Source organism: Coregonus lavaretus (assembly GCF_964263955.1).
Source record: "Coregonus lavaretus genome assembly, chromosome: 20".
NCBI classification, from domain to species: domain Eukaryota; kingdom Metazoa; phylum Chordata; class Actinopteri; order Salmoniformes; family Salmonidae; genus Coregonus; species Coregonus lavaretus.
This window is the reverse complement of record NC_140007.1, coordinates 20,605,839-20,622,343: the sequence shown is the minus strand read 5'-3', so window position 1 is coordinate 20,622,343 and position 16,505 is coordinate 20,605,839. Positions and strand designations below refer to the sequence as shown.

The 16,505-nt window shown below is 48.1% G+C and overlaps 2 protein-coding genes across 3 annotated transcripts in view; both read right to left on the bottom strand.

Annotated features, from left to right (window-relative positions):
* LOC311147838 (ubiquitin carboxyl-terminal hydrolase 19-like) overlaps nt 1–1,786 on the bottom strand; it is a 36,767-nt gene extending 34,981 nt beyond the window's left edge. For both annotated transcript variants that reach the window (XM_084184644.1, XM_084184645.1), the window contains exon 1: nt 1,474–1,786. The gene's annotated coding sequence lies outside the window, so the exon portion shown is untranslated. The remainder of the gene's footprint in view (nt 1–1,473) is intronic.
* Nucleotides 1,787–2,200: 414 nt separating this feature from the next.
* Nucleotides 2,201–16,505, bottom strand: part of lamb2 (laminin, beta 2 (laminin S)) — a 56,289-nt gene continuing 41,984 nt past the window's right edge. Inside the window, exons 16-34 of the mRNA XM_084185122.1 lie at nt 15,987–16,114; nt 15,693–15,828; nt 14,904–15,096; nt 14,651–14,794; nt 14,190–14,421; nt 13,921–14,090; nt 11,389–11,613; nt 11,034–11,251; nt 10,845–10,941; nt 10,094–10,466; nt 9,421–9,605; nt 9,014–9,255; nt 8,679–8,882; nt 8,392–8,536; nt 7,999–8,206; nt 3,608–3,749; nt 3,340–3,516; nt 3,103–3,262; nt 2,201–2,846 (exon numbers count right to left, since the gene is read on the bottom strand). Of these exons, the coding sequence (XP_084041248.1) occupies nt 2,710–2,846; nt 3,103–3,262; nt 3,340–3,516; nt 3,608–3,749; nt 7,999–8,206; nt 8,392–8,536; nt 8,679–8,882; nt 9,014–9,255; nt 9,421–9,605; nt 10,094–10,466; nt 10,845–10,941; nt 11,034–11,251; nt 11,389–11,613; nt 13,921–14,090; nt 14,190–14,421; nt 14,651–14,794; nt 14,904–15,096; nt 15,693–15,828; nt 15,987–16,114 (3,516 nt within the window). The 3' untranslated portion in view covers nt 2,201–2,709. The remainder of the gene's footprint in view (nt 2,847–3,102; nt 3,263–3,339; nt 3,517–3,607; nt 3,750–7,998; nt 8,207–8,391; nt 8,537–8,678; nt 8,883–9,013; nt 9,256–9,420; nt 9,606–10,093; nt 10,467–10,844; nt 10,942–11,033; nt 11,252–11,388; nt 11,614–13,920; nt 14,091–14,189; nt 14,422–14,650; nt 14,795–14,903; nt 15,097–15,692; nt 15,829–15,986; nt 16,115–16,505) is intronic.

Here is a 16,505-nt window from a genome sequence, read left to right as displayed (position 1 = left end):
TTTCCTGTACATTGGTAAGATAGTATTATCTCTGCAAACATTGCAAATATTCTCTGCATACATTCTTTTATTTAACCTTTATTTAACTAGGCAAGTCAATTAAGAACAAAATCTTATTTTCAAAGACAGCCTACCAAGAAGCAAAACGCCTCCTGTGGGGACGGGGGCTGGGATTAAAAATGTAAGACAAAACACACATCACGACAAGAGAGACAGCACAAGTGCACAACACTACATAAAGAGAGACCTAAGACAACACCACATCATGGTACAAACATTGTTAGGCACAAACAACAGCACAAAGGGCAAAACGGTAGAGACAACAATACAAGTGTCAGTAAAAGTGTCCATGATTGGGACTTTGAATGTAGAGATGGAGATAAAACTGTCAATTTTGAGTGTTTTTTGCAGCTCGTTCCAGTCGCTAGCTGAAGCGAACTGAAAAGAGGAGCGAACCTGGGATGTATGTGCTCTGGGGACCTTAACAGAATGTGACTGGCAGAACGGGTGCTGTATGTTAAGGATGAGGGTATTAGTAGGTATATCAGGGGGGAGTGAGGCCTAAGAGGGTTTTTATAAATAAGCATCAACCACTGGGTCTTGCGCCGGGTATACAGATATGGCCAGTTCACAGAGGAGTATAGAGCGCAATGATGTGTCCGATAAGGAGCATTGGTGGTAAATATGATGGCCGAATGGTAAAGAACATCTAGCCTCTCGAGAGCACCCTTACCTGCCGATCTATAAATGATGTCTCCGTAACCTAGCATGGGTAGGATGAGTCAGGATTAGTTAGTATTATCTAGCTATTAGAGAGCTAAACTGACTGGTGGTAGCTGTCTAACTTAGCTACAAATTAGACACCCAAACAATGAGATATTAGCTGCTGTATCTAGTAGCGAACTATCTTGAATGTTTTGCCTTGTATGTTGCACCCTCGATTGCTAACGTTAGTCAATGTGGATAGCAAATATCTACCTCTTTGGTACAATGCTGGCTAACTACAATATCTTTAAGTAGCTAGTTATAAATGTTTAACTCTACAAATTGCACTTGGCTATAGCTAGCTAGCTACCTAGTTAACAACGTTACACCTTGATGTACATTTCTGCCACAGTCTCTTTATCCTCGATGTAATGGCGTCATTGATGCGGCAAGTCAGCTAGCTGTCAATGATCATTGGCAAATCAAGTTGTTCAATAATCAGACAATTGAACATTAAAAATGTGAACATGTGATCTATATCATGTCATTAATGACAGGGATAGCTAAATTGCCAATGTAACGTGAGTAGGCTAACGTAGCTAGTTAGCTGCTAAGCTAACAACAGTTAGCTAGCTTTAGTTTGCTACCTGACGTTTGTTATGTCGATAAGCTAGACAACCAATATATATTGACAATATCACCTCACGCCTTGTTATATATATATATTTTTTTTTTTAAAATAATAATAATAGCAATAGTGGCCCTTACAAAACTTGTATAATTTGGAGGATCGTCTCCCGGTCTTTGGGCACAATGCCGCCGAGTCCGTAACGTTACTTCTGACTTCAGCCCTCGCTAAGCTCTTTGATACCGCCGCGGGCCTCTGCTCATCCCTGCCTGCAATCGAAACCCCGTACTCCGGTGTTTCTCGAAGATTCTCGTTATCCAGGACCCATCTCTTATATATACCGAATATATGATGCAAATAAAGGTTTAGTAAATGACGATCAATCGAGTCAACCTAATTTACCGGCCCTCGCGCAATGACTCGCACTTTGTTTAGGAACAAAAACAGTCCAAACCGAAATCCACTCCGAAGACTTGCCACTTCCTGAAGGCAGCACTGTTGCTACCAAACCAAACCTTCCCCATGTGACCAAGGTTTTCTTGGTTGGTTCTACAGGCGGCTATGCATGCAGGGCATGGAATTAGTAACACTGGTTTATTATAGGGGGGTTATTATAAGGGAATATTGAATAGGACATGAACTTTGGACATGACATTTGTTGACAATCTTCTCCTTAGGTGATCCCCACCATTGCATCTTCAATGTATGTTTATTATAATAATAATAATATGTGCAGTGATGGTGTTCCAGTGTTATAGTCACACAATTTCAGTTTCTCGAGTGCAGAGTGGAAATGCTTTTTCAATGTCTATTTTCAGGTAAACCCAAAACAGTTCTCTCCTTTACAAAAAATAATACCAACCATTTAATGTATGCAGGGTTTAATGAGAACATGCATCCATCATTGAATCCAGGAGAGAAATCAGAAACTATGAAAAAGTGACCATTCATCCAGTGGGTAGGATACATAACTTTTGTTCATTGCTTGTTTATCCAGAACAATATATTTATAAGTTATTTTTTGGCATTCTTTATATTATGAATGTGGCAATGTTTTGGGGGGTGATCTGAGTTTTGGCACAAACATCATGTGCAAATTTCTGTATTTTACATGCACAGATGGACACATTTTAATTGAAATGTCATGTGGAGGCACTTCTATCCTTCAGTTGAAAGTCACTCAGTAATACACAATGTGGCCACACAATGTTATATTAGTTGTGTGAAATCTCACAATCAAAAAGGCACGGTTACACAGTGTAGCCGGACAGGCACCTTCATGGCTAGGTGCATAGTGTACAGGCTCAGCAGGGTAAAACAGTAGTCGTTTCACATAGTGTCTGTCAGTGTTGGTTTGACCAGCCAGGTCCTGGCTGTTACTGACAAGTGTTGTAGATCTGGATCTGCTTGTTGATGTTGTTGAGGATAGCCTTCATCTTGTCTTCTAGGCCATCCAACTGCTGGGCTTTGCCCTCCAAAGTTTTCTGGTTCTCTTCATAGTCTTTCTCTAGCTCTGTGGATATAAAGTATGTCAAATTTATATTTTAATGTTTCATCTTAGAATAACCAAACCTGGCTGACAGACCTACAGTTTGGTCTCTGGTCGAAGTTCACCACAATCAGACAAATTGAGACAATACAGTGACACTTTTAACCACAAGAGGGCAATGTTGCCTTCGCTATTCTTCAAGGTTAGCATGTGTAAATCAAAAGTAATGCTGCTCTAAAACAAAGGAGGCCCAGTTCCCTCCAGGGTCCCTCGTACACACCTGCTAGTCTCTGGAGCTTGTTCTGGGCATCCTTCAGTAGCTCTTTGGCTTCATCTCTCAGGCGCTCTGCTTTCTTCTTCGCCTCCTGGATGGTCTTGGCTTTCCTGTCCACCAAGTCCTGCACTGTGTGATACTTATCTATCAACTCGCCATCTAAAATCTGAGAGAAAGAAGACAGCATAATCAGTAACAGACATGGTATTACAGTCACAAATATACACAAACAAACATACACACCTGCTTGGCCTCATTGGCTTTGTCACGTGCCATAGTGGCTGTCTCCTCAGCTCGAGCTGCTGCCACGCTGTTGTGGGCACGTTTGAGCTTCAGAGCATTAATCTCCCGACCTAGGTTGCCCATGCGGTCCATGGCATCATTCAGGTCATGTTCACTGCTGGAGGTCTCAGACTCGATCTAAAAGCAGGGAAAACATCAGGAATGTATTATCTTTTGATTCCTTTATCACGTCAAACTGCATATAGATGGTGTCCACTCAGTAGAGTACCTGTGCTAGTCGGGCTTCCGTTTCACCAATGTCAGCCCTAGCCCGCTGTATGGTCTTCTCCGCTGTGGCCTGGGCCTTCTTAGCATCCTCAAGTGCCTGTTTCACCGTCTCTGCTGTGGATTTCACCCCCTCTGCCCGATTCCTACAGAACGGAAACACATGTTAGAATCAGGAGTGTCTTGCTGTGCTGGACCATTCCCTTTTACTTGATACTGCTATAATCTACACTGAGTGTACAAAACATTAAGAACACCTTCCTAATATTGAGTTGCACACAACCCCTTTTGCCCTCAGAACAGCACAATTAGTCGGGAATGGACTCTATAAGGTGTGGAAAGCTTTTCAAAGGGATGCTGGCCCATGTTGGGTGTTGGACCATTCCTGATACACACGGGAAACTGTTGAACGTGAAAAACCCAGCAGCGTTGCAGTTCTTGACATAAACTGGTGCACCTGGCACTTACTACCATACCCTGTTCAAAGGCACTTAAATATTTTGTCTAGCACCTACTACCATACCCCCCCTTACGAAAAAATATTGCAGTCAGAGTGCAGTATAACACAGTCAACTGCAGTTACTACACCTTTACTGCAGTTTCAAAACTGCAATCTTTTTTTGTAAGGCCCGTTCAAAGGCACTTAAATATTTTGTCTTGCCCATTCACCCACTGAATGTCACACACAATCCATGTCTCAATTGTCTCAAGGTTTAAAAATCATTCTTTAACCTGTCTCCTCCCCTTCATCTACACTGATTGAAGTGGATTTAACAAGTGACATCAATAAGGGATCATAGCGTTCACCTTGATTCACCTGGTCAGTCTATTTTACATTTACATTTTAGTCATGTAGCAGACGCTCTTATCCAGAGACTTAGTGAGTGCACGGCCGGCCCGCTCATTAGACAGGATTAGGCGGCCTCCTATGGCAGCATTTTCTGAGCTAAACTGACCAAGATAAAATGGAGATATAATGTATGACAATGTAATGAAATTGACACTTTTTACATCATGCAGGTTTCTCCAATCAAATAGCCTAACCTAAATGGCGCACAATCATATAAAAAATTAGTTGTCATGTTAACAAACAACATATCCTAAAAACTGAACTGGTCAAAGTAAAATGGACAATATGGAATGGACAATCACAACTGTTGTCCAGAAGTTTCACCCTATTGTCATGATCAGTGTTTCAAGTTTGTATCTGTCAATTTTTGACAAGCTGATCATAGCAAAAAATAAAATACTTCTGCATATCCCAGTGTGTAAACACATTGCAAATAGGCTTGCGATAACTCCTGATAAAGTTGGGTAGCTACTAGCTGATATTCAGAGCTTAAATAGCCAAATTGATTAGTCACAGTAATCAAGACTAATAAAGCCAATGCAAGGGCCTGTTTTACAAACGGTGGGCCTACCACATGGATGGGCATTCATAAAATAAAATTTCAGGCAACACTGTAGGCTACACCTCAGTAAGCACAGACCGATGCTGAGCCCTTTTGGACGTCTTTTTTTGGTGCAGTTCCAGACCGGCCTTGATTTCAACATCCACGGATATAGATTTTTGGTCCGGTCTGGACCAGCCTTGATTTGGCCCAAACATAGACGTCTATAAATGACTTATTTTCAACTTTCATTCAGAACCAAAAATGAGCCTGATTTCAATGTCCGGAAAATACGTATTTTTCAACGTCTGGAAAATATGTGTCACGGCCTGACATAGAGTTCGCTAGTTGGTTTGGTCAGGGTGTGAGTATTCTATGTAATGTGTAATTCTATGTGGAGATCTAGTGTGTTTAGATCTATGTTGGCCGGGTGTGGTTCCCAATCAGAGGCAGCTGTCGATCGTTGTCTCTGATTGGGGATCATACTTAGGTAGCCTGGTTGTCTACCTTAGTTGTGGGATCTTGACTCGTGTTTGGCTTGTTGTGTGTAGCCACTGTTTGAGCTTCACGTTTCGTTGTTTTGTCAAGTGTTTATTCGTCTTAATAAACATGTACGCATACCACGCTGCACCTTGGCTTGACCCGTCTCTCAACGAACGTGACAGAAGATCCCACCAAACAAGGACCAAGCAGCATGCCCAGGAGAAGCAGAAATCATGGACTTGGGAGGAGATATTAAATGTTAAGGGATCATGGACATGGGAAGAGATCCAGGCTGGGATGGATCGCCTTCCTTGGGAGCAGACAGAGGCAGCAAGGGAGGAGAGACGGCAACTTAAAAGGTCTCGGTCACGAAGAAAGCCAGAGAAGCAGCCCCAATAATTTTTTTTGGGGGGGGGCACACGGGGTGGACGACGAGGCAGCAGGAGGCCGTGAAAGGGCTGACTGTAGAGGAGGGGGCCGCTATTTTAGAGGTCCTCCAAGACCTGCGGATCTGCAGTTTAAGAGAGGAGGCCACCACAGTACGGGGGCTGATAGGGAGAATAGAGCAGGAGAGCTCCCTTCAAGAGGAGGCGCTGCAGGAGGCCCGTAGGGAGAAGGAAGTAGTGGATGCACGGAGAGAGGAGCTGGTCAGGCAACAAAAGGAGCGTGTGTTCATTGAGGAACCAAGGTATGCGGAGATACGCACTGTGTCGCCAGTGCGCATTCACAGCCTAGTGCGTCCTGTGCCAGCGCCCCGCACATGTCGTGCGAGAGTGGGCATCCAGCCAGGACGGGTTGTGCCAGCTGTACACTCCAGACCTCCAGTACACCTCCACGGTCCAGTATATCCTGCTCCGGTTCTACGCACTGTGTCACCAGTGCGCCTCCCCAGCCTGGTACGCCCCGTACCTGCTCCCCGCACCAAACCAGTGGTGCGCGTATCCAGTCCAGTACGACCCGTACCTGCTCCCCGCACCAAACCAGTGGTGCGTGTCGCCAGCCCGGTACGCCCCATACCTGCTCCCCGCACCAAACTAGTGGTGCGCATATCCAGTCCAGTACGGCCCGTACCTGCTCCCCGCACCAAACCAGTGGTGCGTGTCGCCAGCCCGGTACGCCCCGTACCTGCTCCCCACACCAAACCAGTGGTGCGTGTCTCCAGCCTGGTACAGCCCGTACCTGCTCCCCGACCAAACCAGTGGTGTGTGTTGCCAGCCCGGTACGCCCCGTATCTGCTCCCGCATCAAACCAGTGGTGCATGTATCCAGTCCGGCACAGCCCGTGCCTGCTCCTCGTACCAAACCAGTGGTGCGCGTCTCCAGTCCGGCACGGCCCGTGCCTGCTCCTCGCACCAGACCAGTGGTGCGTGTTCCCAGCCCGGTGCGGCCCATGCCTGTTCCTCGCACCAGACCAGTGGTGCGTGTCCGCAGCCCGGTCAGCTGCTCCACTCCAGTGCCAGAGTAGTCCGCTCCATCGGGGCCCAGTCCAGCTCTGGTCAGCTGCTCCAGTCCAGTGCCAGAGCAGTCCGCTCCACCGGGGTCCAGTTCAGCTCCGGTCAGCTGCTCCACTCCGGAGCCATAGCAGTCCGCTCCACCGGTGCCAAGTCCAGCTCCGGTCAGCGGCTCCACTCCGGAGCCAGAGCAGTCCGCTCCACCGGTGCCTAGTCCAGCTCCGGTCAGCAGATCCACTTCGGAGCCAGAGCAGTCCGCTCCACCGGTGCCAAGTCCAGCTCCAGTCAGCGGCTCCACTCCGGAGCCAGAGCAGTCTGCTCCACCGGGGTCCAGTTCAGCTCCGGTCAGCGGCTCCACTCCAGGCCCAGACGTCAGCCCCTCTCCAGGGTCGGGCCTCCCACACCAGGGTCCAGACAGGGCTTGGTGCATCGCGGAAGGATTGCCGATCCAGGCCCAGACGTCAGCCCCTCTCCAGGTTCGGGGCCTCCCACACCAGGGTCCAGACAGGGCTTGGTGCATCGTGGGAGGAAGGAGAGGGGAAGCATCGCGCCGAGGTCCAGAACAGACCAGGGGTGCAACGGGGAGTCAGAGAGGGAGAGGTCGTCACGCCCGGAGCCGGAGCCGCCTCCGAGGCTGGATGCCCACCCGGACCCTCCCCTAATGAGTCAGGTTGGTGTGGCCGGAGTACGCACCTTTGGGGGGGGGGGGGGGTACTGTCACGTGTCATGTGGAGATCTAGTATGTGGAGATCTAGTATGTTTAGATCTATGTTGGCCGGGTGTGGTTCCAAATCAGAGGCAGCTGTCGATCGTTGTCTCTGATTGGGGCTCATACTTAGGTAGCCTGGTTGCCTACCTTAGTTGTGGGATCTTGACTCTTGTTTGGCTTGTTGTTGTAGCCACTGTTTGAGCTTCACGTTTCGTTGTTTTGTCAAGTGTTTATTCGTCTTAATAAACATGTACGCATACCACGCTGCACCTTGGTCTGACCCGTCTCTCAACGAACGTGACAATATGCCTATTCAACGTCCTGGAGGGGGGGGGAATACACACACACACACACACACACACCTGGCCTTCTTGGCCTCCTGCAGCAGCTGCTCTGCTTTGCGCACATCATCCTGTGTCTGTTGCAGAATGGTGTCTACGTTGGAGAGGCTTCGGACCCGGTCCTTGATCTCCTCTGCCAGGTGTCTGATCTGCTGGGGTGAGGCTGGAATGGACAGCTCCAGGACACGGTTGGCCACCGTCTCAATGCTGTCTGGATCAGCACCCTCCTCTGCAAGGAGATGGATATTCAGATCAGCACAGATAATTTTGACGTAGAATGGGAAGTTAACACTTAGTGATGATGATCATGATGACAATCCTGAGTTTAAGATAAATTGCTTGTATGGTCCCATGTAGACAAGGAACTTACTTTTCCTAGAATATCTGAATTTCCTATCACTTTAGCCAACTCACGCATGAGGAAGTCCCGGATCTGCTTTATGAGGTCTCGCAGGTCATTGTTGGAGCGCTCCACCTTGTTCTTGGTGTTGGTGGCCTTGTCCAGAGCTGCCTGGGCTTTACCTTTCGCCTCCTCCGCCTTGGTCTTGGCATCTGCCACCTGAGAAGCCATACAGGGGGATACAGAGAATCAGGGATAACTGTTATCAAGTACCCTCATACTGTAGGTGATACAGCTGTATGCTTTAGTGGCATGCCGCAATAGAATTTGCAGGTCTCCATTTCCTATCACTGTAACTGACCTTGTGGAAGAGCTCCTCTACCTCCCCCATGGCTTTGTTCAGCTCTTTTTCTGCATGCTTAGACCTCTTCAGGGCGTTATCTGCCATCGCTACGGCACCGTTGCAGTTCAGGCCTCCGCAGTGCCTGTTCCCCTCATCATCACGGCAACCTGCTCCTCCGCAAAGGCTCTCTGCACAGGGGGCATCGCCAGGGGCCCCACAGACCTGATCAAAGGGGGTGGGGGAGGAACATGTATCAGATTACTACATTTGTTTATAACTTTGCCTGAACTCTTCCTCTGGTCTTGTGCTGTTTAAGGGGTTTAATCCAATCAGACAGATGATGCTTGCTTCACCTTCTCGTTGATCTTCTTCATGTCCAGGGTCTGTGCCTTTGCATTGAGGTCCCCCAGGGCTCGCTTGTTGACAGCGTTCTTACGGTTGAAGTCATCTTTCTTGGCAGAGATGAGGTGTTCTGTCTTGCGGCGTGTGTCTGCTGATTGGCTGACAGTGCTGGGCGTGGTGGTGGTTGACTGGTTGGCTCGCCGCTCTGCATCACGGGACTTGTTATAGGAGCTGCGGATGCTGTCATATGCACCTGGAGGAATGAGCGTGCCAACTAATAATAAGAACACATTTAATACTACATTTAACTAATATTTAAAAAGTATTTCTACAACAAAACATTGATAGCATCAGTCATTATGGCACTATGTATCCCAGAAAACCTCTGGTGGAAGGGGGAAAGGAAGTCTCTGCTCACCCAGGAAGTTGGAGTTCTTGAGGATGTCTAGTTGACGGTGGAGCTGATCTGAGGTCAGGTTCAGCTGTTTGGCCTCTCTCTCCAGAGCACTGAGCTTATTACTGGCCTCAACGTTGCTGTTCTGCACACTGGTCAGGTCTCCCTCCAGACTATTCAGTGTGTCTGTGGTCTCCCCTATCTGAGACCTGCATGAGAAAGGGACAGGAAAGTACAGTTAAACTCCAAAACTGGAAGAGAGGCATATTTATGGTGAATCTTTATACATTTACATTTTAGTCATTTAGCAGACGCTCTTATCCAGAGCGACTTACAGTTAGTGCATACATTTTATTTTATTTTTTATTTTTTTACATACTGGCCCCCCGTGGGAATCGAACCCACAACCCTGGCGTTGCAAACGCCATGCTCTACCAACTGAGCTACATCCCTGCTGGCCATTCCCTCCCCTACCCTGGACGACGCTGGGCAAATTGTGCGCCGTCCCATGGGTCTCCCGGTCACGGCCAGCTACGACAGAGCCTGGATTCGAACCAGGATCTCTAGTGGCACAGCTAGCACTGCATTGCAGTGCCTTAGACCACTGCGCCACTCGGGAGATGCAGACTGAAAGTCTATCGATGTATGTGTATTGTTATGTACAGTATAATACAGTGTCTGTGTGTATGCCTTGTACCTGAGGTCTTCAATGAGCTCCATCAGGCTGCTGACTGCCTCTGCGGTGGTGTTGCGGGCGTTGACGATGCCCTGGGCCAGTGCCAGCTTCTCCTCCAGGTCTCTGAAGGCCTTCTCATAGGCTCCAGTCAGGCCCGTGGTCTGGATCTCTAGAGCCCGCTCCGACAGGGTCTTGGTGCGGACAGCCAGGTCCTGCACCACCCGGTCCCAGTCCCCGAAGCACTGGTGGCAGGGCTGGCAGTTAGGGAACTGGCCTGAGAAGCCCCGGGCACACTGGTCACAGCGCACGCCCGACACCCCCTGCTGACACACACAGTGGCCTGACTTCTGGTCACACTGGGAGGTCTCTATGCCCCGGCGGTCACAGTCACAGACTGAGAGAGATAGAGAGAGAGAGAGTGAGGGATTGTTAGTATATGTCTGCTGCTGATATTTTGATGCCACACTTATGAATAACATGTTCCATGACTTATGAATGACATGTTCCATGACTTATGAATAACATGTTACATGAGTTATGAATGACATGTTCCATGACTTATGAATAACATATTCCATGACTTATGAATAGCATGTTACATGAGTTATGAATAACATGTTCCATGACTTATGAATAACATATTCCATGACTTATGAATAACGTTACATGAGTTATGAATAACATGTTCCATGACTTATGAATAACATGTTCCATGACTTATGAATAACATGTTAAATAAGTTATAATAACGTTACATGACGCTAATGCTGACCTCTGCACTGGATCTTGGGGTCTCCCCAGTAGTTCTCTTGGCAGTCTGTGCAGGTCTTCCCACCGAATCCATCACGACACTGACACTTTCCAGTGAACTGGGGCACAGGGAGGTCAAACATGAGCATGAGGTCACAGAAGAGGTCTCTCATAAAGCACCTTAGTAATGGAACCACACACACACACAAACCTCGTTGCAAGCAGAGTTGACAGCGTTGTTGAGGTCACAGCCGCAGGCCTCACAGCCCCGCCCACTAGCCAGGTTCCAGTAGTTGGGCTTACAGTGGTCACATGTCAGGCCGATAGTATTGGGTAAACACTGGCACTGCCCCGTGGCACGCTGGCACACACACTCATCCCGCGCTGTACACTGGGTATGCTCTGTGCCCAGGAAGTTACAGGTGCACTCTGGGAAAACATACGGAAGAGAGTAGATTGAAACTTTCCTAGGGTGCACAACACATACAGTCTAAATGCAACATTCCTACAATTAAAGGTTCTTACGTTTTTTGGTGTGTAAAGAGGATGCGTCAACAGTGACTCACTTCTGCAGTTGCGTCGCGAGGCGTCTCCATAGTAACCGCTCTTGCACACGCCACAGTCTGGTCCCTCTGTGTTGTAGAGACACTTCTTACACTCTCCTGTCCGCCGGTCACACGCATCCAGGTCTGACATGTCAATGTTATTACTGCATCTGCACGGCTGGCACCGCCCACCTGGCTGGGAGGGGTTACCATAGTAACCAGGGGCGCACTCCTCACACCGGGAACCTGTGACCAATAGGAAAAAAGGTTGAGGGAGAAGGAGGGACATTTAAAAAAAGAAAGTGTTGGAAAGTGGAATATCTCATGTTGAGATTTAGATATTTAGGCCTCCCGAGTGGCGCAGCGGTCTAAGGCACTACAGACCCGGGTTTGATCCCGGCCTGTGTTGCAGCCGGCGGCGACCGGGAGACCCATGAGGCGGTGCACAATTGGCCCAGCGTCGTCCGGGTTAGGGGAGGGTTTGGCCGGCCGGGATGTCCTTGTCCCATCGCGCTCTAGCGACTCCTGTGGCGGGCCGGGCGCATGCACGTTGACTTCAGTCGCCAGTTGTACAGTGTTTCCTCCGACACATTGGTGCGGCTGGCTTATGGGTTAAGCGAACAGTGTGTCAAGAAGCAGTAAGGCTTGGCAGGGCCGTGTTTCGGAGGACGCATGACTCTCGACCTTCGCCTCTCCCGAGTCCGTACGGGAGTTGCAGCGATGTAACTATCAATTGGATATCACCAAATTGGGGAGAAAAAAGGGGTACATTTTTTAAAGCAAATAAAAAAATAAAAAGAGATTGAGATATTTCTTGGCTGGGTGATGGAGAAAAATGACTTGGTATATCTAAGTATTTCCAAACTGTTTTCCAGTGGACTTAAGCAAGACGCTTACAGCGTGATAGCTTCTGTAGACAGAGTAATGTGCTGTGTGTGAAACCCACCTCAGTGACTATCAGTAAAGTAGTTATCAGAATGTTACTCAAACTGTAAACATCATGTTATACATTTGATTAGTTTTGATATTTTATCATTGTGCAATGCTATTATATCTTGGGTTAAAAGGGAGTTGGTTACCCAGGAGATTAACAGTGATTAGTGAGGATCTCTGTGATCACACTGTTGCAAAGTGGATTATGCTCAGTCTTTCGGCAGACACCGTGAACAATTAGCTTTTCTCACAAAGAGCCCATTTCTTCTTAGTATGGATTCAGAGGTAGGGAGACATACTTGCCATTTTTGAGTCCAGCTGATGGCTACAGGGGGCAGAGTATGCTGGTGTGTGAAGGGGGCTGACTTTTGGGTCTGACAGACAACCTACAGCTGCTGGTCTTGTGGTCTCTCCAGCATAACAAGGAGAGAGGCCACTTTTAGCAGGGAAGTACTGTATTCTAACCCATAGTGGAACACAACATAGGACTTCCTCATTTAACGGACAAGATTTCCTCACTTGATTGATAAAGGGGCATTGTGATACTATTCTTTTGTGTTTAGGTGATCATTGTGTCTTTGTTTTTTTGTCTTTCTGTCTTTGAGGAGCAAACTAAATGTATAGAATAAAAGGATATGACACATAGAAGGGGCTGTTGATGGTAAGTAAGTTTACAGTAAAGCACATCATATTGAGCTGATTGCAGCAAAGCTGTCTAAAGCAGAGTATGCAGAATGCTTGTTTGTCTTTCTGTCACAGGCTCACAGTGGATGTGAATGAACAATAGGTTGGCGTAGTCTCACTAGCTTCAGCTTGTCTACTATGAGTGATGTACCTGTTACTGTCTTTTGTGTCTGCAATAGAGGCAGAGAATCACAATGCAAAATGCAGCGTGGCAGAGATTATGTTGTTTTCAGCTGGTTGACTGTCCGGCTGCTTGGTGCCTGTGTAAGCCAGCAGGAGTAACAAGCACTGACTGTATGTGCCCAGTATAACATTATAGTTGTTATACACAGGAGACACTGTAGAAGTTCACCCAGACTCAGTGTCAGCCTTCCAACTCAAACACAGTTATTTGTGTTATACAATTTGTCTAAACTGATTCTTGGTCAGATCTTGGGAGCTCCATCTACTCTGAGGCAGGAGTGCACTGTGGCACAGCACCATAGATGGGTGGGGTGCTGAAGCCATGCAGGGGGCGGGGGGGTTGGTAAGGAGGGTGGGGGTCACCATCATCATTACTCACGCTTGAAGGAACCCTCGGAGCGCTTAACCATCCCCCCTGTGCCAAGTTGGGTAAGGGAGGAAACAACACACATTATCATTCCACATTTTTCCTGGTAGGATAAACGTTCTACTAGAGTAGTGTCTATTTGGCTCACCAAAAGACCCAACATGGCGAATGACTTGGAATATCACACCATGGACATTTTCCCTGAGTTTAATCACACTAACATATCTCTTTTCACAGTGCATCATCAACCCTATGATGCATCTGCTCATTCATGCAGACATGATCAAACGTCCTTCGTCCGCTTCCCTGGCTGAAGAAGAGGAGGAAGAACAGGGGAGGGAGAAAGAGAAGACACCTCAATGGAGAAATGGAGGCGTGGGCTGTACCTGTGTATCCTTGGTTACAGTTGCAGACCACTTGTCTGTTGCGGTTGTCCTGGTAACAGGAGGCAGCGAAGTGGCGTCCGCTGTTTGGGCCATCTGGGCAGGGGCAGGGCCGACATTGATTACCATTACCTGTGCCCAACACTGGGTTGCCATAGTAACTGTTGGCACACCTTGAAATACAGCAATAGCAGTTGGCTTGTCAATAACATTATATTGACTACCTTAATTCTTATTCCAGATTCCCCACTGTCCCCATGGTGAATCCTAACCTGTCACATTTGTCTCCTCCAGTGTTGTCCCTGCAGTTGAGACAGGCTCCGGTCCTCTGGTGGCACTCCTCAGCGTGTCCATTACACAGGCATTGCTTACAGTTGGGGAAGCCCCAGTGTCCTGCCTGGCAGCCATTGCACCGCTGGCCAAACGCACCCGGGCGGCACGGGCACTGCCCAGTCAGCTGGTCACAGAACCGAGTGACCACACCTTCCAGATTGCACTCACATGCTAGAGAGAGCGGGAGGGAGGGAGCGAGAGAAAGAGATTTATAGGAAAGTGTAGATCAAGAGAGGAGTGGGTCAGTAAGTAATGAGGCAGCAGGGGGCGCCACCAGTACAGCTGTTCACATAAGTGGAATAGACAGACAGTACAGTCCAATGCGCCTTTGCAGAATAAACCCTACTGTACCCTACTGGATAACACCAGGAGTTGCCTTTACTCTTTGTGCGACACTAACATTTACATCCTGCAGGTCCAAAGCCGTACGTCCCAGGAGCACACTGGTCACAGCGACGTCCAATCACGTTTGGCCTACAGCGACACTGACCTCCGTGCATGTCACACACTGAGCTGACTGAGCCCTGGGGGTCACACTGGCAAGCTGTGAAGAAAAAAGAAGTGATTTTCATTTCATTGTGAAAATAATTACCAGGCATCCTTGATGACAGCAGATCTTGATTATGGATGAGGGAATTTCTGGAATGACTTACGCAGGGCTCCATCGTTAATGATGGCTGACATGCTGGTGATGAGTTTGGCACAGACGTCGCTGATCTGGGGGCGTGTCACGCTCTTGGCCCCCTCATGGCAGCGGTAGCGCTCGTAGCTCTGCTTCCGGGCGATGGAGGCGGGGTCACCGCCAATGAACATCTCCAGGGAGGAGTAACGAGGGAGCAGGGAGATCTGGAGAGGAAGCAGGGAGGAGCGTTAGCTGGACTGCATAAGAACATAATTAGACAGAGAGAGAGAGAGATAAAGAGATTTGCAGACCAAATCTTGTTGAGTGTTAAGGTTTTTTAAATAATTTATTTTGTAATTTTTACCCTTTTTTTGTGATATCTAATTGGTAGTTACGATCTTGTCTCATCAATGCAACTCCCCTACAGGCTTGGGAGAGGCGAAGGTCGAGTCATGTGTCCTGCGAAACATGACCCGCCTAGCCGCGCTGCTTCTTAACACACTGCTCACTTAACCCAGAAGCTAGCTGCACCAATGTGTCAGAGGAAACACTGTTCAACTGACGACCGAAGTCAGCTTGCAGGCGCACGGGCCGCCACAACGAGCGCGATGAGCCAAGGAAAGCCCCCCGGCCAAACTGTTCCCTAACCCAGATGATGGTGGGCCAATTCTGAGCCGCCCTATGGGGCTCTCAGTCACGGCCGGCTGTGATACAGCCTGGGATCAAACCCCCGTCTGTTGTGGCGCCTCAACACTGTGATGCAGTGCCTTAGACCGCTGCGCCACTCGGGAGGCTCAATTTGTTGAGTCTTGATACTCACAGAGTCCACTAGAATGTTGGCAGCGGTAGTACCGAGAATGAGAATACTGTTCCCATCCAGATAGCCACTGAACTCAAAGCGAAGAGTGTAGGTCACTCCTCTCTCCATGCATACAGGTTGAGGCAGCACGACAAACCTGCAGCACACACAAACACACAAACCACACACAGAAAAATGCAAACTTTAAGGAAATACAAAATTACTAACATCCAATTACACAAGTGTATCACTGTCACCTGAGCCAGACACAAGGGCACTGTATATTCCATGGTGAGGTGTGTGTGAGTCCCTCACCTGGATCCTACAGGCAGGGACACAGTGAGCATGTCGTCTGCAGGGATGGTGTTTCCACATGGGCTGCTGGTGGGAATGGGCCCTGGCCGAATGATCGTCACACGGACCTCCCCCCAGTCACGTGGCATCTAACACAACACACACACCACAATAACAGTCATATACAGTTACACACTGTACTGTGCACATCCAGAAAACAGAAGGGAGTGTGTGTGTGTGCGTACGTACGTGCGCGTATGTGCGTATGTGCGTATGTGTTAGGCTTGGGCGGTATACCGTACATACGTATACCGGGGTATTTGGAAAAAGCCACGGGATGATTTTTCAATACTGTCAAAACTATTTCTTAGAAGTTTTTCAATACATTTAAATATTTGTAGCTACTTTTTAAGTTAATATCTGCAGTCAACTTGTGCAATACAGAGATAAAGCAGATTGTGTTCTTCATTTTACCTGTCACATTATTTTACATTATGAAGCTTACCATTGTTCCCCAGAACAGTTGAGCCACTCACGTGT